The 27,563-nt window shown below is 44.7% G+C and overlaps 1 protein-coding gene across 1 annotated transcript in view; it reads right to left on the bottom strand.

Moving 5' to 3' along the window:
* Positions 1 to 641: 641 nt before the first annotated feature.
* The window catches only part of LOC142311228 (la-related protein 7-like), a 77,203-nt gene continuing 50,281 nt past the window's right edge, over positions 642 to 27,563 (bottom strand). Inside the window, exons 10-13 of the mRNA XM_075349451.1 lie at positions 20,554 to 20,654; positions 14,180 to 14,339; positions 5,874 to 5,965; positions 642 to 994 (exon numbers count right to left, since the gene is read on the bottom strand). Coding sequence (XP_075205566.1) covers positions 914 to 994; positions 5,874 to 5,965; positions 14,180 to 14,339; positions 20,554 to 20,654 — 434 coding nt within the window. The 3' untranslated portion in view covers positions 642 to 913. The remainder of the gene's footprint in view (positions 995 to 5,873; positions 5,966 to 14,179; positions 14,340 to 20,553; positions 20,655 to 27,563) is intronic.

Here is a 27,563-nt window from a genome sequence, read left to right as displayed (position 1 = left end):
AACTTTCCTAAACCCAATATTACCATTTCTGTATGTGGTTCAACCATTACTCCCCAGCAACACGCCCGCTGTCTTGGGGGTCATATTTGACTAAGATTTCTTCTTCTTCACTCCCTTCAGTCAATCTCTCACTCGCTCATGTCATCTCCACCTCAAAAACCTTTCTAGAATTAGTCCTTTTCTTACTGTGGACTCTGCAAAAACTCTTAGTCGCTCTTTTTCATTCTTGTCTGGACTATTGCAACTCTACTAATCGGTCTCCCTCTTTCTACACTTATCCCTCCCCAATCCATCCTCATTGCAACCATGATCATTTTCCTATCCAACCGCTACACGATGCCTATACACTGTGTCAGTCATTGCACTGGTTGCTTATTTGCTACAGAGTATATTATAAACTTATGACTTTCACCCACAAAAGATCTTCACAGTTCTGCATCGTCATTTGTGCTATATGTTGGAGTTATATAAATAAAAAATATCATTGTTATTATAAAAATGTTATGGCTCTTCGAAGAAAAGGAGAAAAAATTGAAACCAAAAAGGGAAAAAAAAAAAAAAAAATCGCAGGGTGGTGAAGGGGTTAAGGTGCACAATATCAAATATAATGATTGATCAATCATTATTATTCACCTTAGATCTACATAGTAAATATATTTTATTATAAAAACAATATTCTAATCACTTCATTCAAAAATTTCAAATCATTGTTTTTCGAACTGCAAAGTATAGAGCTGTGACAACAAAAATCTTATATGAGAACGCTTTCATGTACTGCTGTAATAAACATCCAATATGGAATATCAAACAATGAAAAGTGGGGTCCAATTTACAAGCGTAAGGTTATTTGATTTAAATGTAAAAAAAAAAAAAAAAAAAAAAAAAAAAAAAAAAAAAGCAAAATGTACAAATTTTAAGGTTCTTCAAGGAATCTGATGTGCTTGCTTGCCTCTTGTGTCTTGATAAGCCTCATATTTTCACCTTTGGCAATCAGCTGTAAAAAAAAAAAAAAAAAAAAAAAAAAAAAAGAAACCCAGTGAAAATTAAACTAATCCAAATGATCAAAATCCATATTTCTACATTCATATAATCGGCTCTTGTGATCACAACCGCTGTAAACCTATGGTGCTCACCATCAGGCATTATTCACACATCAGTGTTTGTTGACAAAACAAGGAGTGTGTCCAAAACACAGAACAGGTATCAATCTTTCAATTATAGTTCTTCTCTGCAAGTTCCGCTCCTGGCTTTGGCACACGAACAATTATGCAAATTACTGACATGTGAATGAGGTCTTACAATCTTACTCATAAGTAGGAACAAAGTTGTGGCTTTACAGGATACCGACAACACATACCCTATGGATATTTCAGAGTCTATTCATTATTGACTTTATGTCTGTTCTTGACTAGTTTTGTGTGCTTTGTGCCTTTTTTGTTTGCACTTAATAAAATATTTTGTTTACACCTATCACAAGTCTATTTTATATTTCCTTCCTGTTCTTTTTGGCTTTGTGGGCAGAGTTTAATGATTCCAGATGTTTTTGGCTGATATATCAATTTTAACGGTTTAAAAAGTTGTAAAATTTGGCACAACTCTTCTCCAGTCCCCTCCTGGTGTAGTGTTAGGCTATGTGCGCAAGCTGCATCTTTTTTTGACCACAAAGATGCAGCGTTTTTATCTTTGTGGTGAATACTTTGAGCAGCGTCAAGCTACTGAAATGAGCCGCGGGATCAGCGCTGACTTCACTCGGGTGATGTGTGGTGACACAGCGGATCACCTGACTGAAGTCACTGCTGATCTCACGGCTCACTTCAGCCGCGGCCTGATTTGCAGTAACAGGTGGAGGACTCCGGTCAGGTGATGTGCGGTAAAAGCTGGAGTACTCCAGCCGCGACTGAAGTGAATGAGATCAGCAGTGACTTCAGTCAGGTGATGTGCGGTGACAGCTGAAGTCACTGCTGATCCGAAGGGGCTCACTTCACTTGCGGCCTGAACCTCACAGCGAGCGGTCATGTTCTATGATTGTCAGATGTACAGTATCAGAGCTGGATGCGTCGTGGGACCTCGTGTGGATTACGTCAGACCTGGAGGGGTGTTTTAGGGGTTAAGTGGCGAAACAGGGGGCTTTTTTGTGTTTTATTTCAAATAAAGGATTTTTTGGGTGATTGTGTTTATTTACTCTCACTTACAGCTTAGTGATGAGGGGGTGTCTCAGACGCCTGCCATCACTAAGCTAGGACTTAGTGGCAGCTATGGGCTGCTGACATTAACTCCTTATTACCCCGATTGCCACCGCACCAGGGCAATCGGGATGAGCCGGGAAAAGTCCCGTGACTGTTGCATCTAATGGATGTGGCAATTCTGGGCGGCTGCTGGCTGATATTTTTAGGCTTGGGGGCTCCCAATAACATGGATCTCCCCAGCCTGAGATATATAGATCTAATCCATTTGAGATTATATTATATAATATATATATATATATATGTCTCAAATGGGTTACATAAAGAAAAGGACCCACAATTAACTCAAATGAGCCATAAATCTGCTAATATATCACTTACATGGCACAAAATACAGGCATCACAAAAGCAAAAAAAAACCAGAAGTCCCACAATGGGGATAAAGTCCTGTCGCCATATGACCTCTGCTATTTACCCCTATTCTGGGACTTTGTTTTGTTTTGTAGTGCTTAGGAATATACTGATTACACCCAGTTTGGGGACAAATTCTCTGGTAGTCTATTGTGGTTCATATTGTACCTCATTACCCACAGTTATTATCAATTGCTATTATCAATTGTTATCTGCTTAATAGTACCTTGCTGAGCTTTGTGGTGCTTTATTGGCACTTTTTTCATTACTTTTATACCTTGCCTTTTACGATTTTTTTTTTTTTTTCTAATTAATAAATATCTTTGTATTTGAATATAAATTGTGTCCTTGGCTATATTTCCTATTTGGTTTTTGTTTGACTCATTAGCCTGATTCCATTAATTAATTGGAGATCTATTATTGTAATATATATGTACCTCCTTTTGGCGACACGTTTTGGTAATTATTTATTACCCTGTAGAGTGTATAGTTTTACTTCACAATTCCATTTGCTATTGATAATTTTTTCCTATATAGATTATTATTTTGCTTTATAGCTTTATACTTTATTATTACTATTATATTTATACTATGCTTGTATATATTGATCATATTGTCTTGCACATTATGAGCCTCAATTATTACACTCTATATTTCCATATATTATTGCACTTTGTTCTACCTTTTGCACTGTTGGTGTATATTTATACATAAGGTCTACTTCTATGTATTGTTATATAATACCTAACAAAATGTGTGTATAAATCTATTCATATTTTCGTATTTCTATATCTGATATTTACATTTAATTATATTATAGAAATACATGGGTAATTTGGTATCAGTGTCCAGGATTTTTTTCTGATTTTATGGAGCTTTGATCTGTGATTTCTAATACAATTACATGCAGGAATGCACATCATTTATATATTTCTATCGCCTTTTTTGGCCATATACAGTGGGTATGGAAAGTATTCAGACCCCTTTAAATTTTTCACTGTTTCATTGCAGCCATTTGGTAAATTCAAAAAAGTTCATTTTTTTTCTCCGTAAAGTATACTCTGCACCCCATTTTGACAGATAAAAAAAACAAATTTAGAAATTTTTGCAAATTTATTAACAAGAAAAACTGAAATATCACATGGTCATAAGTATTCAGACCCTTTGGTCAGTATTGAGTAGAAGCACCTTCCTTTTGAGCTAGTACAGCCATGAATCTTCTTGGAAATGATATAACAAAATTTCACACCTGGATTTGGGGATCTTCTGCCATTCTCCCTTGCCGATCCTCTCTAGTTCCCTCAGGTTGGATGGTGAACGTTGTTAGACAGCCATTTCAGGTCTCTCCACAGATGCTCAATTGGGTTTAGGTCAGGGATCTGGCTGGGCCAGTCAAAAATGGACACAGGGTAGTTCTTAAGCCACTCCTTTGTTATTTTAGCTGTGTGCTTAGGGTTATTGTCTTGTTGGAAGGTGAACCTTCAGCCAAGTCTGAGGTCCAGAGCACTCTGGAAGAGGTTTTCTTCCCGGATATCTCTGTACTTGGCTGCATTCATCTTTCCTTCAATTGCAACCAGTTGTCCTGTCCCTGCAGCTGAAAAACACCCCCATAGCATGATGCTGCCACCACCATGTTTCACTGTTGGGATTGTATTGGGCAGTGCCTGTTTTTCTCCACACATGCTGCTTAGAATTATCACCAACAAGTTGCATCTTCGTCATCAGACCAGAGAATCTTATTTCTCAGTCTGGGAGTCCTTCATGTGTTTTATGCAAACTCTATGCGGGCTTTCATATGTCTTGCACTGAGGAGAGGCTTCAGTCGGGCCACTCTGCCATAAAAGCCCGACTGGTGGAGGGCTGCAGTGATAGTTGACTTTGTGGAACTTTCTCCCATCTCCCTACTGCATCAATGGAGCTCAGCCAAGGTGATCTTGGGGTTCTTCTTTACCTCTCTCACCAAGGCTCTTCTCCCATGATTGCTTGGTTTGGCTGGGCGGCCAGGTCTAGAAAGAGTTCTGGTGGTCCCACACATCTTCCATTCAAGGATTATGGAGGACACTGTGCTCTTAGAAATCTTGAGTACTGCAGACATTTTTTTGTTTTTTGTAACCTTGACCAGATCTGTGTTTTGCCAAAATTCTGTCTCTGAGCTCCTTGGGCAGTTCCTTTGACCTCATGATTCTCATTTGGTCTGTCATGCACTGAGTTGTGAGGTCTTATATAGACAGGTGTGTGCCTTTCCACATCAAGTCCTATCAGTTTAATTAAACACAGCTGGACTCCAAAGGAGTAGAACCATCTTCAAGGATGATCACAAGGAAATGGACAGCATGTGACTTAAAAATGAGTGTCTGAGCAAAGGGTCTGAATACTTATGACCATGTAATATTTCAGTTTTTCTTGTTTAATACATTTTCAAAAATGTCTACATTGCTGTTTTTTTCTATCAAAATGGGGTGCAGCGTGAACATTAAAGAGAAAAAAAATGAACTTTTTTGAATTTACCAAATGGCTGCAATGAAACAGTGAAAAATTTAAAGGGGTTTGCATACTTTCCTTACCCACTGTAGATGTCTACTGATCTAGCAGCCATATTATACATTTTATATACCGTGGCTGTCCAACTCTTCAGTAAAATACTGCACTTTGAAACATATGACTTTTTGCCTGAAGTTTCCCCTAGAGTGACCATAGGCCAAGCATAGTCGGTAACCCTGTTTGCTGCAATTGAAGTATAATAAGCAGGCAATTTATGAACTAGTGAGGGCCACAACTTTTTTCCTACTTTTGAGAACACAAAATAAGACAGGACAATTTTTTAGTACAAACGGACACTGCTCGATAAGTTCACAATGATCGCGGTAAAGTAAAGCATTATACATGGTCTACTGAATACAAAAATGAAAACAGCAACTCTCTAGCGAGGTACTGTATTGTACAGTTGTCCATTGTGGCTGATAAAAGAAGATCTCGAGTTATCAGACAACTCTTTTTCCCTCCTTATGTTGCTGCCCCCCCCCCAAAAAATAACGATATTCACTTCTGGTGCGACTGTAACAGCAACATAGGAGAGTATAGCTGTTATAATTTTACTTGTGGGAGGGGAAGGCTTGTTCGAGTAGTGAACTCCTTTAAGGATTCCATCTAATTTCATGCAACTACTAAAATAGATTATCCCTTTCATATGTGCAATAGATATAAAAGCAGAAATAAATGAAGAATAATATATGGGTGCAAAATACATGTTATCTACAAAGTATCTGTGTAGCATTATACCTTTTTGGTTCCACGTATTTTTTCACGGGGTCTGTTTAGTTTTGCTTGTCTGTCCACCAAGATCTTCTGCCAATATCTCTGCTCACTATCCCCTGCAAGATCATTTTTTTAGCATTTACAAAAGATACAAAATCAGAAGGATTCATTTAATAGAAAAGTAAACATAAAATATGTCAATAATACAAACAGGTGCTTATTTTTTTGCTTCAGCAATTTCCAGATATTTTTTTCTGGTATGTTTGACTGGAATAACAGGATAGTCCGTGCTAGTGTGCCGCCCCTGCAGCGGATCGAACCGCTCGGGTCCGCGGGATGACTTGTGGTTCGAGGGTCTCCGGACGCGGGGGCTTGGGGCCACTTCTAAATGTAAAAAGGGGGGAGTTATTTACAGGGGAGCTATAGTTCGTGACGCCACATGTGGTGTACGGTAATTAGGGATACCGCTGCTGCCGTTGGGAGTACCCAGGGTGATGGAGTGGGGCAGCAAGGTGTCGTTGCCCTCCACGGGTAGGGGAAGGCCCTGGGACTCGGTGGGATGCCGTGGGATACAGGGATCACTAAGGTACTCACTCAGTCATTAAGCAGACGATGACAACTGGTTAAACCAAGTCTCTGGGTATCGCTGCCCTTGAGGGGAGCTCGTCCGGGTCCCATCCCCTGCAGTGCTGCCTGGTGATCTGTGACCTGCCTTCTGGCACAAAGTTTAACTTCAATGTAGTGGCCCAGTAGTCTGAAACTTGCTGGGCCTCGCTCCCCACTATGGCTAAGTGTGGGAGCCTGCTCTCAGAGCTCACGCTTGGGATTTTCTTGGGCTGATTGTATGGAAGGCCCTATCCCAATCGTTGCGCTAGTGCCCCGATTCTGGAGCGGGTGGGAACAGATCATAAAGGCTCCGTTCTCCTCAGGTGAATTGCCGGGTTGACTGAAGCTTCTCCCCGACCGAGGGTCCGTGTACCCCGCCGTGCCTTCGGTCCCGGACCGGTGATAGTGCCAGGCTGCTAACCGTCCTCCTTGACAGGTCCAGGTACCTAGCCGCAATCCCCTGCGACCGGGGGTCCGACTCCTCTAGGTCCAGACCACAGTCTGCAACCTAGATAGCTTCTCTTGGGAGCTACCACTCCAAACCTCCTCTGAGCTCCTCACAGCTTGAGGGCTACTTCACTCCACTCCTCTCGCTGACTAAACTCAACTCCAACTGACTACACTCCTCACCTCCCCACCCTGACCCCCCAGGTGGGCGACTCTATTCTGCTCAAGCCGTACACTGGTGTGCAGTATGTATCTAGGATTTGATTTGCTGTTGGGGGCAACACTGTAAGATAGGGACCCAGAACCATGAGGGACATGGAATACTGCACAGAAGGGCAGTTTGTGCAGTACCCTGTGACAACCTGATAGTCCAGGGGTGTCACACTAGCATTCTTGCCACCTGAAATAAGGTTACCCAAGCTGAAAGTAGAACACACATAATACTTGCACTTTCCTAACACAACAGTAAAACTTTCTTATTATAAAGCGTATATAGGAGCACCATGGTCATAAAATACAACTTTACACCAATTCTTGTAAAAGGCTGAATACGTCCACACCCAGCAGCTTAGACCCTCCATAGAACACTGTTCTACAGCCAAATTAGTTCAGAGATGAAAACAGTTGAACTGAACTAATTTTATGGTGCTGAAAATTAATATGATGGTCAAATGGTATATCGAGAACACACATACACACACTGTATATTATATAATATATACACATACATACACATTATATATACACACACACACACACAGTATATACGTATATTATAGATGTTCCTGAGCACTAGTAGGCAGGTAGTAGCTACCTATTATGCCAGTCACCATTGTTTACTGTTACTAAGTTTCCTCTCAATAAATGTCAGAAAATTCTCATAAAATATTCTGAATCTTAAGGCCATGTGCGCATGTTGCGTTTTTTTTTCTTGCGTTTTAAACTGCACTGTGTCAATGACAAACTGTATGCGTTTTGCTTCCCCAGTAAAGTCTATGATAAATTAAAATTTCCATGCGCACATTGCTTTTTTTTCAGCAGCGTTTTGTTTCAAACATTTGTCAAGATTGTTGCCAAAAAAAAAAAAAAAAAGCAGCATGTCACTTCTTTGCGTTTTGTGAACATTTTCCAACCATTGAAATGTGTGGAAAAACGCAACCAAAATGTTTAGCTGTGCGTTTGCACTGCCTTTTCGTTTGGATGCATTTTTGCCAACAAAAACGTAGGTCACCAACTTCTCTCCATTCTCTCTCTTTCCGCTTCATACTCACCGATCACTGATGCAGCGGTCACGGTGTCTACAGCTTCTGAAAGTGCCAGCTGCTCATTAGGCTCATTTCATATTCACTGCTTCCCCGTCTACCGGCGCCTATGATTGGTTGCAGTCAGACACGCCCCCACGCTGAGTGACAGCAACGAATCACAGTCGTCGGTGGGCGGGTGTATATAGTAGAGCACAATAAAGAATTTAAATAAATGGCGAGCGGTCCCCCCTCAATTTTGATACCCAAAAAAGATAAAGCCTCACAGCTGGAGGCTGGTATTCTCAGACTAAGGAGACCCCCAGTCTAAAAATATCAGCCAGCAGCCGTCCGGAATTTCCGGGAATCCATTAGATGTGACAGTCCCAGGACTTTACCTGGCTCATCCCGACTTCCCTGGTGCGGTGGCAATCTGGGTAATAAGGAGTTAATGGCAGCCCACAGCAGCCACTAAGTCCTAGGTTAGTGATGGCAGGCGTCTGAGACACCCCTTCATCACTAATCTGTAAGTGAAAGTAAATAAACACGAACACCGAAAAATCCTTTATTTGAAATAAGACAAAAAAGCGCCACCCTCTTTCACCACTTTATTAGCCCCCTAAAAACCCCTCCACGTCCGACGTAATCCACACGAGATCCCACAACGCTTCCAGCACTGCTACATCTGACACTCACAGCAAGCGCCATAGAACAAGACTACCCGCTGTGAGCTCCACGCATCAACTGAAGTGAGTCGCGCTATCAACGGTGACGTCACTGAGGTTAGCCGCTACCACAGCTGGAGTCCTCTACCTGTGACAGCAAATCACCCGAGTGACTGAAGTGAGCCGTGCGATTAGCGGTGCCGTAACTCAGGCGATTTCCAGTCACAGCTGGAGTCTTTCACCTGTGACAGCAAATGAGGCCATGACACAGACAGAGCCACGCGATGAGAATGAACTTGGGTGAACCTCTAATGTCACTACTGCCTGTGTTGCGGCACTGACGTCAGAGGTTCACCTGAGTTCATTCTCATCTCGCGGGTCTGTCTCTGTCTGCTGTCAGCGGGCAGTCATGCTCTACGGTGCTGCTGTGACAGGACAGGGATGTAGCAGAGCTGAATCACCGTGGGACCTCGTGTGGACTACTTTGGACCTGCAAGAGTATTTAAGGGTAATAAAGTGGTGAAAGAGGTTGCTTTTTGCATTTTATTCCAAATAAAGGATTTTGGGGCTGTATGTGTTTATTTACTTTCACTTACAGATTAGTGATGGGGGCAGGGTCTCAGATGACTGCCATCAGTAATCTAGAACTTAGTGTCTGCTATTAACTCCTTATTACCCAGACTGCCATCGCACCAGGGCAACGGGAAGTCGGGTCCAGCGCCAGAATTGGCGCATCTTCTGGATGCGCCACTTCTGGGGCGGCTGTGTGCTGCTATTGCTAGGGTGGAAAGGTCCAACTACCGATGGGCCTTCCCACCCTAATAATTTTAGCACCTTGGCTGGTTTTAGAAAAAATGGGGGGACCACACACCATTTATTTATTTTTAAATAAATCAAATAATTTAAAAAAAAAGTGTGGGATCCCCTCTATTTTTCATAACAAGCCAAGGTACAGCAGACAACTGAGGGTTGCAGCCTGCATCTGCTGCTGTTCCTGTGCTGGATATGAAACTTTTTTTTAGAGAGAAAAAAAAATAAAAAAACAAAACAAAACAGCTTTCCAAGCTAGCTATCCCTCTATCAAGCTATTCTGTTATTTCTATTCTATATGTTCTTTCTTATCTATTTTACATGTTCTAGCCATTCTTTCATTCTAATTTTTCTATCTATCCTATCCTATTTTATTTCTCCTTTAAAAAAAGTTTTTTTTATCACTCTTTGTCAAGCGCAGTGTTTACAATTGTCAAGTCTACCAGAGGGTGCATTGTTTTTGTCAAATCAAGAACGCAGCGTGCGGACATATATATTTGCAAAAATAACAATGTTTCAAAGTACTGAAACTTTTATGCATGAATTATATGTAGCAGTAAAAGGAAAACTCTGACATGATACAAACAAGAGCCAACTAAGAATTTTCAATGTCAGATTTGCATTCAGGAGGTCAAAATCATTAAGAAATGGCTCATTTCATAACTGAACCTGACAACTTTTGACAATATAAGTGATGGGTCTTTTACACGAACCGACTGGTAAGGCCCCTTTACACACTGCAACATCGCAAACGACATCGCTGTAACGTCACCGGTTTTGTGACGTAATAGCGACCTCCCCAGCGACATTGCAGTGTGTGAAACACATCAGCGACCTGGCCCCTGCTGTGAGGTTGCTGATCACTACACATCTCTCAGGACCATTCTTTGGTCTTTTGTTTCCCGCTGTGCAGCATGATCGCTAGAAAGTCTCAGTGTGTAAAGGGGCCTTTACAGCGACTTCGTTAGCGACTTCCCTTTCAAAAAGCTGCTTTACAACGTCCCCAATGACTAGCTAGGTCGTTCTGCAGGTCTGTATCGCTGTTGCGTCATTTTCCAGGTTTGCCTGTTTGACAGCTCACCAGCGACTCACCAGAGACTTTGTAGCGATCCCGGCCAGGTTGGGATCGCTGGTGGGATCGCTAAAAAGTCTCAGTGTGTAAAGGGGCCTGTAGCCCTAAATGACCGCCAATCACCTCCTTGATTGCCGGTGATATAAAAGTGTGATTACACAAGCAGACAGCAATGTGCACTGAACAATCTGTAATAATCACTCAAGTCTGCATAGACTGCCATTGTTCTTGGCAGCCTGAGTCCTGTTTACACAGGACTATGAGCTGCTGAGAACTGAGCTTGCTCACGATAATCTTGCAGTGTAAACAGTCATTACGATCTGTTCAGATGTTTTATTTATCAACCCTTTTAGAGAAAAAAAAAATTGCAGAAATACATATGTGGCAGACACAGCCACAAGGTATCCACAATGGTGTGCATCTAAATACTTGTTTTCTTTGTACTGTAAGTAAATGGGCATCATATGCACCATTTTACAATACAGGTGATATGCATACTGCGTATGTTGAAAGAACAAGCTCCCTGCCTTCTTTCCACATATACCAATCCTTATTAACAGACTAAAAAAAGTAAGGAGGATGTCTCCACCTAAGACGACTATAATAAGGTTTTTAAATTAGTTATTTAAATATGTGCATTTAGAAACTGATCTGCAGTGCCCAAGGGCTGCCAAAAAATAGCACACCAAACTGGTCATCATGATGGGTGGAAGTGTCTGTGTCAAACCCCAGGACAATACCATTAACAACATGGATATTCTAGGTTTCCTCTTGACCACAACATCTGCATGTCAATTGTATAATTATGGTGAGATCCTCCCTAAAATTCAGATTTTTTTTCTACTAAATATGCTCAGATATAAAAGCAACCTTATGAAAAGTCAGTCACTTCTCAATCAAAATTAAATTAAAGGGTATTCCCATCTCCAAGATCCTATCCCAATATGTAGTAGGTGTATTAATAATAATAGCAAATACCTCCAATTAGAGATGTAGTATAGTTCTCCTGATATGGCAAGGTCTCTTACCTCATGTGCAGGGATCCACTCATAGTGGCAATTAGTTGCTCGTGGTCATAACCATGGATATATGTATAGCTGTAATGCCCTGCACATACCGTATTTTTCGGACCATAAGACGCACTTTTCCCCCCCCAAATGTTTGGGGAAAGTGGGGGTGCGTCTTATGGTCTGAATATAGGGCTGCAGGTAATGAGGGTGCTGCGGTGGAGCGGGTCATCGGGGGCATGAGCAGGCTGTAGCAGCCTGCCGTGTCCACGTGGACCTGCTCATTTAATATGCACGCCCATCCTCTCTCAGCGCTGAAGCCGGCACTGACAGGTGAGTGGGGTGATGGGCGGGATGATGGGCGAGGGATAAACAGCCGGCCCGCATGATCACTCCTGGCAACTACAGCCTGGAGTGATCATGTGCGGCTGTATTCACTGCCCCCCCGCGCATCATCATCAGCGCGGGGTGCAGTGAATCAGTACACTCACCTGTCACCGTTCCCCTGCAGCACGGCGATATCCTCCTGTATGTGCTGGTCAGCTGACTTGCGTGGAGACTAGCGGCGCGCACAGCGATGACGTCATCGCTGTGCGCACGTGTCCACACGCAGCCGTCGGCACAGACCGGAGGATATCGCGATGCTGCAGCCTGCAGGGGAACGGGGACGGCTCCACTCAGCGGCGCTGCCGCTGACATAGATGGTACGAGGAGCGGTGCTGCAGGTAGTGAGGTGAGGAGAGTATGAACGTTTATTTTTTTTTATGTGCCACAGGATGCGGCCATACACTAGGATGATGGGGGTATATGAGCAGGATAGGGGTTTATTATGAGCAGCATGGGGAGTATATGAGCAGGCTTTGGGGAGTATATGAGCAGGCTTTAGGGAGTATATGAGCAGGCTTTAGGGAGTATATGAGCAGGCTTTAGGGAGTATATGAGCAGGCTTTAGGGAGTATATGAGCAGGCTTTGGGGAGTATATGAGCAGGCTTTGGGGAGTATATGAGCAGGCTTTGGGGAGTGTATGAGCAGGCTTTGGGGAGTGTATGAGCAGGCTTTGGGGAGTGTATGAGCAGGCTGGGAAGTGTATGAGCAGGCTGGGAAGTGTATGAGCAGGCTGGGGAGTGTATGAGCAGGCTGGGGAGTGTATGAGCAGGCTGGGGAGTGTATGAGCAGGCTGGGGAGTGTATGAGCAGCATGGGGAGTGTATCAGCAGCATGGGGAGTATATGAGCAGCATGGGGAGTATATGAGCAGCATGGGGAGTATATGAGCAGCATGGGGAGTATATGAGCAGCATGGGGAGTATATGAGCAGCATGGGGAGTATATGAGCAGCATGGGGAGTATATGAACAGCATGGGGAGTATATGAGCAGCATGGGGAGTATTTGAGCAGCATGGGAAGTATATGAGCAGCATGGGGAGTATATGAGCAGCATGGGGAGTATATGAGCAGGCTTTGGGGAGTATATGAGCAGGCTTTGGGGAGTATATGAGCAGGCTTTGGGGAGTATATGAGCAGGCTTTGGGGAGTATATGAGCAGGCTTTGGGGAGTATATGAGCAGGCTTTGGGGAGTATATGAGCAGGCTTTGGGGAGTATATGAGCAGGCTTTGGGGAGTATATGAGCAGGCTTTGGGGAGTATATGAGCAGGCTTTGGGGAGTATATGAGCAGCATGGGGAGTATATGAGCAGCATGGGGAGTATATGAGCAGCATGGGGAGTATATGAGCAGCATGGGGAGTATATGAGCAGCATGGGGAGTATATGAGCAGCATGGGGAGTATATGAGCAGCATGGGGAGTATATGAGCAGCATGGGGAGTATATGAGCAGCATGGGGAGTATATGAGCAGCATGGGGAGTATATGAGCAGCATGGGGAGTATATGAGCAGCATGGGGAGTATATGAGCAGCATGGGGAGTATATGAGCAGCATGGGGAGTATATGAGCAGCATGGGGAGTATATGAGCAGCATGGGGAGTATATGAGCAGCATGGGGAGTATATGAGCAGCATGGGGAGTATATGAGCAGCATGGGGAGTATATGAGCAGCATGGGGAGTATATGAGCAGCATGGGGAGTATATGAGCAGCATGGGGAGTATATGAGCAGCATGGGGAGTATATGAGCAGCATGGGGAGTATGTGAGCAGGACATTACCCCATAACAGTGTCAACAGCAGATCCTCGCCCCATAAGTGTGTCATGACCACATTTTTTGCTTAAAATTTTATTTTCCTATTTTCCTCCTCTAAAACCAGGGTGCGTCTTATGGTCCGGTGCGTCTTATAGTCCGAAAAATACGGTAAGCTAAGGGACATGGCTATATCAGGAGAACTATACTACATTTCTGATTGGAGGTATTTTTAGGATCTTGCAGATGGGAATACCCTTTTAAAATAAGCTACCTCTTTTGTACTGTGCAGTAACTTGACAACGATATAACTGAAGCCAGCTGATAACCCTCCATGTACCTACCAGACAGGATCCGCATTTTCCAGTTATGCTTTCTCTGCATTTCAGGGCAGGAACTGATGACTGCCTGGGCATCTGCGGGGGTTTTAAATCTAACATGGCACTCTGTATCACTTTCCAGCATGTCTACATAAGCCACTTCAGATACTCCAGACAAAGCATCCTACAGGGAAAGACGCAACATGTTAGTTCATGTTCGCAACAGCCAACACCTGGAGTCACCATTTTCTCACTTCTCTATTTTTGATTAGTTCTGCATTGTTTCTCAGAAGGGGATAAAAACGATGAAGCAGAGCACTGAAAAAAGAAGAAACTACACATATATACACAATAGCATTTTCAGTACTATACAGATGTATCCACATTGTACTGGGGAAAAAAAATGTGTTAATGTACACTTTTTCTTTAATCAGAGTGATTTTTTTTAATTAAGGTTTTTCAATATGGGAAAAATAATAAATTAACATACTGACATGCCAGTGACTGTTGGGTAGCAGGGAAAAGTGTGCACCTGAACTTTCCCTCAAGGTAGGGGTCCCTATGCTAATCACGGTCCCCAGGATTATGTCTTTGTGTGCACACACACACACACACAGACACACACACACACACACACACTCTAACCAGAGAAATGCCTGCGCTTACATACCTTGGCATAGTATAGGTTTTTAATGATCTAAGAACTGTTTGGGCACGCTGAATGCAGCATTTGGTAATGCAAATCTTCAAGATAATATACCGTATTTTTCGCTTTATAAGACGCACTTTTGTTCCCCCAAATTTTGGGGGAAAGTAGGGGGTGCGTCTTATAATCCGAATATACGGGGGGGGGGGGGGTGTATATATATATATATATATACACACACTACAGAGTCCAGGGGAGGTGCGGGCAGCTCTGGAGCTCTGCTGGGGATCTTGTGAAAGCTGGGAGCAGCAGACTTTGATCTCCTGCACCCGCTCATATAATATGCACAGCTGCTGTCCACCACCATGGTGCTGAAAGTGCACCGCGGCGATAGGCTGGGGCAGCAGTGTATATTATATCTGCCTGCCCCTTCTTTGATTGCACATGCCCCCTCCCCCGTGTTAGCTATGTCCCCTATGCTGCTGCAAACAGTAAAATAATAAACTTTTTACTCACCTCCTCCAGCGTGTCTGCCAGGCCTCCCTCCTGCTGCTGTGATAAGGCACAAGAGATTTCACTCTGCCGTGCCGATCACATGACCGGCCGAGAACCAGGAAATGCAGGAGGCCGGAGATCAACCCCGAGGAGGGGGACACAGACAGGACAATGCTGGAGAATGTAAGGAAAGTTTATTTTCCTAAAAGCAGCAGCATGGGGCGATATATAACACAGGGCGCTTTGTGCCAGCAATAGTGGGCCGTGTGCCGCCACATGGGGCCATGTGCCAGCAATAGTGGGCCGTGTGCAGCCACATGGGGCCATGTGCCAGCAATAGTGGGCCGTGTGCAGCCACATGGGGCCGTGTGCCGCCACATGGGGCCGTGTGCCGCCACATGGGGCCGGGTGCCGCCACATGGGGCCGGGTGCCGCCACATGGGGCCGGGTGCCGCCACATGGGGCCATGTGCCAGCAATAGTGGGCTGTGTGCAGCCACATGGGGCCATGTGCCGCCACATGGGGCCATGTGCCAGCCATAGTGGGCTGTGTGCAGCCACATGGGGCCGTGTGCCACCACATGGGGCCATGTGCCGCCACATGGGGCCATCTGCCGCCACATGGGGCCATGTGCAATAGTGGGCTGTGTGCAGCCACATGGGGCCGTGTGCAGCCACATGGGGCCGTGTGCAGCCACATGGGGCCGTGTGCCGCCACATGGGGCCGTGTGCCGCCACATGGGGCCGTGTGCCGCCACATGGGGCCGTGTGCCGCCACATGGGGCCGGGTGCCGCCACATGGGGCCGGGTGCCGCCACATGGGGCCGGGTGCCAGCAATAGTGGGCTGTGTGCAGCCACATGGGGCCGTGTGCCGCCACATGGGGCCATGTGCCAGCAATAGTGGGCTGTGTGCAGCCACATGGGGCCGTGTGCAGCCACATGGGGCCGTGTGCAGCCACATGGGGCCGTGTGCAGCCACATGGGGCCGTGTGCAGCCACATGGGGCCGTGTGCAGCCACATGGGGCCGTGTGCAGCCACATGGGGCCGTGTGCAGCCACATGGGGCCGTGTGCAGCCACATGGGGCCGTGTGCCAGCAATAGTGGGCCGTGTGCAGCCACATGAGGCCATGTGCCAGCAATAGTGGGCCATGTGCCGCCACATGGGGCCGTGTGCCGCCACATGGGGCCGTGTGCCGCCACATGGGGCCATGTGCCAGCAATAGTGGGCCGTGTGCAGCCACATGGGGCCGTGTGCAGCCACATGGGGCCGTGTGCAGCCACATGGGGCCGTGTGCAGCTACATGGGGCCGTGTGCAGCCACATGAGTCCGTGTGCCGCCACAGTGGGCCGTGTGCCGCCACAGTGGGCCGTGTGCCGCCACAGTGGGCCGTGTGCCAGCCACAGTGGGCTGTGTGCCAGCCATAGAGGATGTGTGCCAGGCATAGGGGACATGTGGCATCACTGGGCCATATCCAGATTCAGAGGGCTAATTTTAGGATGGGGGGGGCTATGAGGGACATATACCCTATATGATTTGTCAGACGGACACTGGCATTATAAGACGGACCCCATTTATTAAAAAATTCTCTATTCCTTCACCAAATTTGGGGGTGCGTCTTATAATCAGGTGCGTCTTATAAAGCGAAAAATACGGTATTTATTCACTTTTCCATAGCGCTTTACATACATCAGCAACACTGTCCCCGTTGGGTCCACAATCAAGATCTGCAATTACCAACCAATGAAGTCCCAGATATGCTCGATGTCTCCCATTGAGCACATCTGAGACAAGTCTAGAGATGTTGCAGGCCACGGAAGGACCTTTAGGCCATCTATGCTGCTCAAAGGTGTGTTAGCATCATGTGACCTACCGTTCTGGTCTTAAAAAATGGACCCAGGAGGCCGGCGATGAAACGAAAAGGTACACATATTATGTTATATTATATGCTCACCTTACCTTCCGTTCCATCGCAGGCCTCCTGGGTCTTGTAGTTCGTCGCGAGGACGTCGCGATGTACCCGGGAACTACAAGAACCATGAGGCCGGCGGTGGAACGGAAGGTAAAGTGAGCATAATACTGTATGTGCGTGCGTGCGTGTTTGTGCGTACATGTGTGTGTTTATGTGGACTGCAAGTGCGGGTCAGAGCGCGGTGGATGTACGGAACCGGAAGCGTGTGCAGTGAGGATTTCGCTCGTCCAGTGAAGCTTTCTCGTAAAGTGGGTTACAAATTTACAGAAAGCTTTGCTTGTTAAGCGAAATTCTCGCTAAGTGGGTTACTCGTTAAGCGAGGTACCACTGTAATAACTATTACTTTTGAGAAATGCAGCATTGAGCAGTAGACCCTGTATATCTTCAAACTTCCAGGGCATCAACATTTTCTAAGCTCCCTAGTAGGCAGATCTTGGATCTATAAGGAGTAATGTACAGCATCAATCAAAAGTTTGGACACACCACTTCATGCAATGCTTCTCCTTGCTCTTATTCCAAAGTGTACATTGTAGATTGAGACTGAAGGCAGTAAAACCACAAAAGAATGCAAATGGAAATAAGTAGTAAAAAACTCAAAACAGTCTAGAATGTGTATTAAACCTTAGATTCCTCAAAGTACCCCCCCCCCCCCTTTACTCTGGTGACAGATTTGCACCACTGTGGCATTCTCTTAAGCAGCTTCATCAGGTCGTAACCTTGAATGGCCTCCAATGTACAGGAGTGCCTTATCAAGAGTTCCTTTGTGAAGTCATTGGCCTGCAAAGTGCTGGTGAACATTTGATGTGCAGAGGTAGTGTTTGTACACAGTTCCATATAGTCCTGCCTGAGCTATTCCACAATCCTTCTAAGCCAGAATATGGCAAGAACCACTCAACGGACCTAAAGAGAAATGACACTCAGTCCAGCATTACATTAAGACACGAAGGTCAAGTCAATCTGGAAGAATGATAGAACCTTGAAGGTATCTTCAAATGTACTCATGAAAACCAGCAAACACTATAATGTTTTTCATGACTGAAATGGGCTCTTATGGGGACAATCCCAATAGAAATAGACCAAAAATGACTTCTGCTGCAGAAGTCCATTAAAGTTATCAGCCTAAGAAGACGCAAATTTTGGGGGACCCATCATGAGCTTCAGTTATGGAGCTCAGGGGTCAGCCACAGGTGAGAGTGAGATGTTGACCTCTCTCCCTATCACCATGGCCTACCTCTTCATCTTTCCTAGTTTTCCCTCTGTGTATTGCGACACCAGGGGAGACCGAGAAGCAAGTCTCAATAGTAGAATTGCTGCAATGAAGCCACTAGTGAGGACTTTAAACAAAAACAGGAGCCTTGTTTGGGCCAAGTAACAAGTGCAAATGTTCATCAGAGTAAAAGTGGGTGCTTTGAGGAACCTAAGGTTTAACGCATTCTGGTTTGTTTCACATATCTTTTTACTCCATGATTCCATAGCTAAACTTTGTGGTTTTGCTGCCTTTAGTTTGAGTCTTCTATGTGCACATTCCAATAAGATTAAGGAAAACCATTACATGAACAGGTGTGCCCAAACTATTGACCAATACTGTACAATTAAAAGAAGATTTAAAGGGGATGAGTCACCAAGAAAGGATTTGTTTAAAAACGAAAACTTTGAAATGTATTTTCATATTTCATTGCACTTTTACGTACAAAGTGATGAAGGTGACAAGCCAAAACGTGCGTCAGCGTGGACACTATCCAGACCCTGGGATTCTTGCACAGCAGAAAGCTAACCCATTACCTTATTGTATCTCTGTTCCTGGTACATGAGCCCACGCATGCACACCAGTTGTTTTCATCAATATATCACAATCTTATATGTATCCGGGCACACGTGAATGGAATACTGTGTGTGCGCACTGGCAAGACCTATGTGCGCTCCTGTTTTCTGAGCTGCACACTTCTCGGATGTTTTTTGACAAATTGGTGGGGATCTCAGGACCTAGACACTTATCAGTCTGCGTTTAGTCACAGGTACAAATATATTACAATGATTTAGTTTCTCTTCAAAGGAAACTGTCAACTGATATATTCTGCCCACGATTTGGGCAGCTTGTATCAGCCACTGGCGGTACGATCACAGCCAGGTACGTTTAAGTCTGAAATACTCAGGCGTTTCAGAGAAAAACATGGTATTAATAGCTGGTATGGACTGAGCTGCATGGATGACTAGTCATATAGGCAGGTTTCCAGCGGCTTCTCCCCAGCTGCTGAAAATTCTATCAATCTAGGATGTCTCAAATTGGACAATTCCTTTAAAGGAAGCACACATATGTGTAAAGAGAAATGTAAAAAATGTAAGTTTTTCAAAACAGATCTGTCACAAAAACAACCATCTAATGTTACTCCAACTCCAGGTAACAGTAACAGACAGTGATTGCTGGAATATTTCTAGACTTCCTCTATCCTTTACAAAAGGACGTTTTCTCGGTAAATATGCGATTGAAAACAAAGATCTTCCGGAGTCTGGGCATAGCTACCATAGATATAATGAACATATATGGTGAACTTGGGTCTTGTGTTAAGGTACCGTCACACATAACGAGATCGCTAGCGAGATCGCAGCTGAGTCACGATTTCTGTGACGCAGTAGCGATCCCGTTAGCGATCTTGTTATGTGTGACACCTACCAGCGATCAGGGCCCTGCAGTGAGATCTTTAGTCGTTGCAGAATGGTCCAGGCCAGTTTCTTCAAAGGCGATGTCCTGCTGGACAGGACGCATCGCTGTGTTTCACATTGTGTGTCAGGGTCACAGTGACTGCTGAGATCGTTATACAGGTCGCTACTGCGACCTGTATCGTTCCTGCATTGTTGGTAAGGTCTGACTGTGTGACATCTCAGCAGCAACCTCCCAGCGACTTACCAGCGATCCCCATCAGGTCGCATCGTTTTCGGGATTGCTGGTAAGTCGTTGTGTGTGACTGGGCCTTTAGATGTTGGTATTACGCACTGAAAGTGCTATGGAAAACTGTTATATTTTTTTTTTTTAAAGGAGCCAGCTTGTCCAGTGACACTGATCTAGCGCGATAGAGTTTATGGCATGAATGAATTTGGATTCATAAAACATGGCAATGTATAATTTGAGTAATAAAAAAAAGTACCAGAAAGAACAGAGTTATTCCGGGACAGATTTGCAAAATCATCAGGGCTAGGTAATCTCATGATGTATACAGAATATATTGCTATATCCAGTAATTTCTCTTCAACAACAAGCATGATTAGAAATGCTAGGTCAAGGAATTACCTTAACATGCTGGCGATTTGGAAATGGTTCCAAACTGGTGATCTTCACAATAACGCCACTGACAAATTGGGGTCCAAGTGTTTCATTTTTCACAATATTCACTACAAAGACAACAACGCAAAACAAGAACATCAAGAAATGCTATACATCTAAATATCTTTGCCTAAAGAGTTGGCACCCTTGAATTTTTTTTTCCAGAAAATGACGTATTTCTTCTAAAAAATTATTCCATTTACATAGGATTTGTTATACAAGTTTATTTCCTTAGTGTGTATTGGAACAAAAAAAAAATAAAAAAAGGAAAAAGGCAAACTGGACATATTTTCACACAAACCCCCAAAAATGGGCCAGAAAGAGCTGTTGTTGGCAGCTTTACAAAACTGTGGGAAAAAAACCCCAAAAAACTTTCTTTCAAGCATGTTTGTCGCAAACTCAGCTGTAGCAAGTAACAGGTGTGGGCAATACGTAAACGCACACCTGAAACCAATAAAATAGGGCAAAGTTGACTCAATTTTTGCATTGTCTATCACACTAAGCATGAAGAACAAATAGAGGAGTAGAGAATGGTCTGTAGACTTGAGAACCAAAAAATTTGAAAAATATAAAAAATCAAAAGGTTACAAATCCATCTCCACAGATCTTGATGTTCCTTTGTCCTCCGTGGGCAACATAAATCAAGAAGTTAACAACTCATGGCACTGTAACTAATATCCGTAGACTGCAGAAAAAAATTGATGTAAGGTTGCAACTCAAGATAGTCCGGAAGGTCGATAACCAGCCCTTATCAAGTTCAGAAAACATTCAAGCTGTTCTGCAGGCTGAGGATGCATCAGCGCCAACTATCCGTCAACATTTGAGTGAAATGCTAGGGCAGGAGACCCATGAGGCCCCCAATGCCGAGACAGAGACATAAAAAAATCTAGACTGTAGTTTGCCAAAATGTACATGAGTAAGCCAAAATCCTTCTGGGAAAGCATCTTGTGATCAGATGAGACCTAGATAGAGCTTTTGGTAAAGCACATCATTCTGTTTAGAAAAAAACAGAATGAAGGCTACAAAGGAAAGGCCACAGTACCTGAAGTCAAATATGGTAGAGTTTCAAAGATGTTCTGCTACCTCTGGCACTGGGTGCCTTAACTGTGCAAGGGATCATAAAATCTGAAAATTACCAAAGGATTTTGGGTCGCAGTTTTAGTTGCCAAGTGCTAGAAAGCTGGTTTTGTGTCCTAGGTCATGGGTCTTCCAGCAGGACAATGACCCCAATCATACTTCAAGAAGCCCCCAGAAATGGAAAAAGACAAAATGCTGGAGAGATCTAAAGTGGCCAGCAATGAGTCCGGATCTAAATCCCATTGAACACCTGAGGAGAGATCTAAACAATTGCTGTTGGAAGAGGGCACCCTAAAAGAAGACTGATCCAAAATTCCAGTAGAGTGGTGTAAGAAGCTTGTTGATGGTTATAGGAAGCTATTGACTCCAGTTATTTATTCCAAAGGGTGTGCAACCAAATATGAAGTTGAAGATGCAAACAATTTTGTCCAACCCATTTTTGGCACTTTGCTTGAAATTATGTCCAATTTGCCTTCGTAAGTTTTTTATGTTGTTCCAATACACACAAAGGAAATAAACATGTGAATAACTAAACACATGTAATTGCAATAATTTTCTGGGAGGAAAGATTAATTTTCTGGCATAATTTCAAGGGTGCCATGACTGTACATATTAATATATGGAGACATTATTACGGACAATGACCTGTGTACGGTCAGCATAGAAATAATTTCAGAATAATATTTGTGACATTTTTTTCATTTCCTCAAGTGTCCATTTTAGGGAATTTCTGAGATTACAGAGGAGTCCCCTGCATGCTCCCATTTGGACTCTGCATTATATTAGTCTTAAGCCTGCTTTACATGTTACGATTTCACATACGATATCGTATGCGATCGTAACTACCCCCATCGATGTGCGGCACGTTCAATTTGTTGAATGTGCCGCACAAACGATTAACCCCCGTCACACATACTTACCTGTCCATACGACCTCGATGTGGGCGGCTAACGTCCACTTCCTGGAGTGGGAGGGACATTCGGCGTCACATAGACGTCACACGGCAGCCGGCCAATAGAAGCGGAGGGGCGGAGATGAGCGGGACGTAAACATCCTTCCTTCTGCAGTGCTGGCCGGGAGCCGCAGGATGCAGGCAAGATCTGTTCATCGTTCCCGGGGTGTCACACCCTGCGATGTGTGCCCCCCCGGGTATGATGAACAATCTGACGTTCAATTTTTAGGAATTGAACGACGTGCATGCGATGAACGTTTTAACGTTCAATCGCACGTACCTGTTACACACTACAATGTACCTTACGATGCCGGATGTGCGTCACTTACGACGTGACCCTGTCGACACATTGGAGAACAAATATGTGAACGTATTATATGACAGTCAAGTGATATCATTGGGAAAGGTATAGAGTTTCATTTCAGACAGGACTGAAATGAAGAACCAAATCCGAAGGTGGAAGAGGAACCTATAGTACGTAGGCCTCACGGAGTGGATCGCATAAGAACATGAGCTTAAACTCACATGAACTGATTTCCAAGCTACATATGCCAGAATTCTGAATTAATTTGTGACAAGAAACTGTCTTTCCCCACCTTTCAAGACATTAGTTATGAGTTTTCAGCATGTTAAACAACAAGGTCCATCGGCAATGGGTAGGAAACACCGTGTGGCCTAAACCATAACCTATGCGCTCAAATTTTCCAACAATTTGGATTACCGCTGAGAATCAAACTAAATCAATTTTACAAATGGTATAATCTTAGACTAAAAAGTCTATAGAGATGCTCCAAATTACAAAGCAGCATAAGTCACTTTAAAAAAAATTTGGTGCATGCTACTGTAATTCTTTTTATTTTTTTTCCACGAATGTACACGTGGTGAACATTGTTGGTACCCCTCGTTTAATGAAAGAAAAACCCACAATGGTCACAGAAATAACTTGAATTTGACAAAAGTAATAATAGATAAAAACAAAATCTATGAAAATGAACAAATGAAAGTCAGACATTGCTGCTTTTCAACCATGCTTGCACAGAATTAAAAAAAAAAAATAAAAAAATAAAACTCATGAAACAGGCCTGTAGAGAAATGATAGTACCCCTGAAAATAGTGTGACAAAAGGGACATGTTACATCAAGGTGTATCCACTAATTAGCATCATAGGAGCCTACAATCTTGTAATAAGTCAGTGGGCCTGTATAAGGGCTACACATACTCACTGTGCTGTTTGGTCACATGGCCTGTACCACACTCAAAATGGACGAGAGGAAGCGAAGGAAAGAGTTAGATCTCCTGCTCCCGCTCATATAATATGCACAGCCGCTGTCCATCACTGTGGTGCTGAAACCGTACCGCGGCGATGGGCTGGGGAAGCGGCGCATATTATATGTGCCTGTGCTTACCTTTGATCGCACATGCCCCACCCCTGAGTTAGATATGGCCCCCATGCTGCTGCCCATAGTAAAATAAAACACTCTTTACTTACCCCCTCCAGCGTGTCTCCCGGTCTCCCTCCTGCCGCTGTGATCAGGCACGCAGAGATGATATCACTCTGCTTTGCCGATCACATGACTGGCCGAGAACCAGGAAATGCAGGAGGCCGGAACTCAACCCCAAAAACGGAGTCACGAGGGAGCACAGTGCTGGAGAAGGTAAGGAAAGAGTTTATTTTACTAAAAGCAGCAGCATGGGGGGCAATATCTAACACAGGGTGATGTGTGCAAGCCCCAGGGCGCCGTGTGTGACAGCCCCAGGGCGCCGTGTGTGCCAGCCCCAGGGGGCCGTGTGTGCCAGCCCCAGGGGGCCGTGTGTGCCAGCCCCAGGGGGCCGTGTGTGCCAGCCACAGGGGGCAGTGTGTGCTAGCCATAGAGGACGTGTGCCAGCCATAGGGGACGTGTGCCAGCCATAGGGGACATGTTGCATCACTGGGGGACGTGTGCCAGCACAAGGGGGCTATATTCAATATAAGGTGGCCATATCCAGATTAAGGGGGCTAATTTTAGGATGGGGGGGGCTATGAGGGACATATACTCTATATGATTTGTTAGACGGACACTGGCATTATAAGACGGACCCAATTTATTAAAAAAAAATTCTCTATTCCTTCACCAAATTTGGGGGTGCGTCTTATAATCCGGTGCGTCTTATAAAGCGAAAAATACGGTATATTAAGAACAGAACACTGTCTCTGCTATGAAACATGGAGGAGGCTCTGTTATGTTCTGGGACTGCTTTGCTACATCTGGCACAGGGTGTCTTGAATCTGTGGATTGTAGAGAGAAATGTGCTGCTCATTGTCAGAAAGCTTGGTCTCGGTCGCAGGTCATGGGTCTTGCAACAGGATAATGACCCAAAACACAGCTCAAAACAACCAAGAATAGTTAAGAGGAAAACAGACTATTCTGAAGTGGCTTTCTATGAGCCCTAATATATAAAAAAAAGAGAAAACCCGACTCAACCGTGTAAGTAAAAATAGTCAATATAGTAAAGATAACTTCGGCATTCATGCAGGAATAATTAAGATGGATACGAAAAAAATTTCTTTAGTGTTTTTTATTGTTGAGAAAATTAACAAAAAGGAATCCTTTATGTATTACCACTACGTTTCGGCCTAGAATTTTTCAGCCTTTATCAAGGTGATAGGGACCTATATATGAAACAAATATCACATTTACTGTGTGTACAGTAACAGAGAACATGCAAGTATGGAAAACATAATTTCACAATTTTGTAAGAAGACCATTATGTAATTTCACCCTCCTATGATGTCTCTGATTCTATGACCCTGGTTGATCTCCAGCAGCACTGCCCCACATTCATTCATGCTTTCACGTTTGTTCCTGATTAGATCACTATCACTTCATAGCCCTAAAGCCCCCGTCACATTTAATGACTTACCAGCGATCCCGAAAACGATGTGACCTGATAAGGATCGCTGGTAAGTTGCTGGGAGGTCGCTGGTAAGATGTCCCACAGTCAGATCTTACCAACAACGCAGTAACGATCAGCGACCTGTATAACGATCTCGGCGGGCATTGGGACAGTGTTAGGAGGTCGTTGGTAGGTGTCAAACACAGCGATGTGTCCGGCCCAGCAGGACATCGCCTTTGAAGAAAATGGCCCCAACCATTCAGCGATATCACAGCAGGGGCCTGATCACTGGTAGGTGTCACATAACGAGATCGCTGCTTCCTTAGTGATCTTGTTGTGTGTGACGGGGCCTTTAGGCACTATGCATGTGTGGACCGCCCACATAGCCTCTGCACACTGCACACGTGCCAGTGTGCTCCACCACGCCCCCTTGCATACCACAGACCAGGAAGTCCAGAAGACTGAAAAGAAGGGAATTTTGTTTACTTACCGTAAATTCCTTTTCTTCTAGCTCCTATTGGGAGACCCAGACAATTGGGTGTATAGCTTCTGCCTCCGGAGGCCACACAAAGTATTACACTTTAAAAAGTGTAACCCCTCCCCTCTGCCTATACACCCCCCGTGCATCACGGGCTCCTCAGTTTTGGTGCAAAAGCAGGAAGGAGGAAACTTATAAATTGGTCTAAGGTAAATTCAATCCGAAGGATGTTCGGAGAACTGAAAACCATGAACCAAAAGAACAATTCAACCTGAACAACATGTGTACACAAAGAACAAACAGCCCGAAGGAAACAGGGGCGGGTGCTGGGTCTCCCAATAGGAGCTAGAAGAAAAGGAATTTACGGTAAGTAAACAAAATTCCCTTCTTTGTCGCTCCATTGGGAGACCCAGACAATTGGGACGTCCAAAAGCAGTCCCTGGGTGGGTAAAAGAATACCCCAATAAAAAGAGCCGATAACGGCCCCCTCTTACAGGTGGGCAACCGCCGCCTGAAGGACTCGCCTACCTAGACTGGCATCCGCCGAAGCATAGGTATGCACCTGATAGTGTTTCGTGAAAGTGTGCAGACTAGACCAGGTAGCCGCCTGACACACCTGCTGAGCCGTAGCCCGGTGCCTCAATGCCCAAGACGCCCCTACGGCTCTGGTAGAATGGGCTTTCAGCCCTGAAGGAATCGGAAGCCCAGAAGAACGGTAGGCTTCAAAAATCGGTTCCTTGATCCACCGAGCCAAGGTTGACTTGGAAGCCTGCGAGCCCTTACGCTGGCCAGCGACAAGGACAAAGAGCGCATCAGAACGGCGAAGTGGCGCCGTGCGAGACACGTAGATCCGGAGTGCTCTCACTAGATCTAACAAATGCAAATCCTTTTCACATTGGTGAATTGGATGAGGGCAAAATGAAGGTAAGGAGTAGAGATGAGCGAGTATGCTTGTTACTACTCGGTACTCGCACGAGTATCACTGTACTCGGGCTACTCGGCGGGGACCGAGTAATCTCGCGATACTCGTGCTGTACTCGTGGTCTTCATGTTGGCGCTCTTTTTAGAGCCAGCCCTTATGCAGGGATTGGCTGGCAGACCAATGCAATGCCACAGCCCTGTTGTGGAATTGCAGTGATTGGCCGGCCCTCACAGAATGACCGTGCCTTTAGCCCGACACTTCCCCGCTCGGCTACGGCCCCTCCCGCACTCCACTCCGCGTGTATATTTATATGCACGCTTACACACACACACGTACGTTTTTTTATTTAATTTACAGTTTTATGGTTTCTACATGCTGCCGGTGGTCATTTCACAAAAATACTCGGGTCTCCCATAGGATAACATTGGGCTCGGTGCTCGGGCCGAGTACACGAGTATCTTGGGAGGCTCGGCCCGAGCCTCGAGCAGCCGAGCTTTTTAGTACTCGCTCATCACTAGTAAGGAGATATCCTGATTGAGATGAAAAGGGGATACCACCTTAGGGAGAAAGTCCGGGACCGGACGCAGAACCACCTTATCCTGGTGAAATACCAGGAAGGGGGCTTTGCATGACAGCGCTGCAAGCTCTGACACTCTTCGGAGTGATGTAATTGC

The sequence above is a fragment of the Anomaloglossus baeobatrachus genome, chromosome 1 (assembly GCF_048569485.1).
Source record: "Anomaloglossus baeobatrachus isolate aAnoBae1 chromosome 1, aAnoBae1.hap1, whole genome shotgun sequence".
NCBI lineage: Eukaryota > Metazoa > Chordata > Amphibia > Anura > Aromobatidae > Anomaloglossus > Anomaloglossus baeobatrachus.
Note: the sequence above shows the minus strand (reverse complement) of the source record. Positions and strands in the feature narration are given on the sequence as shown.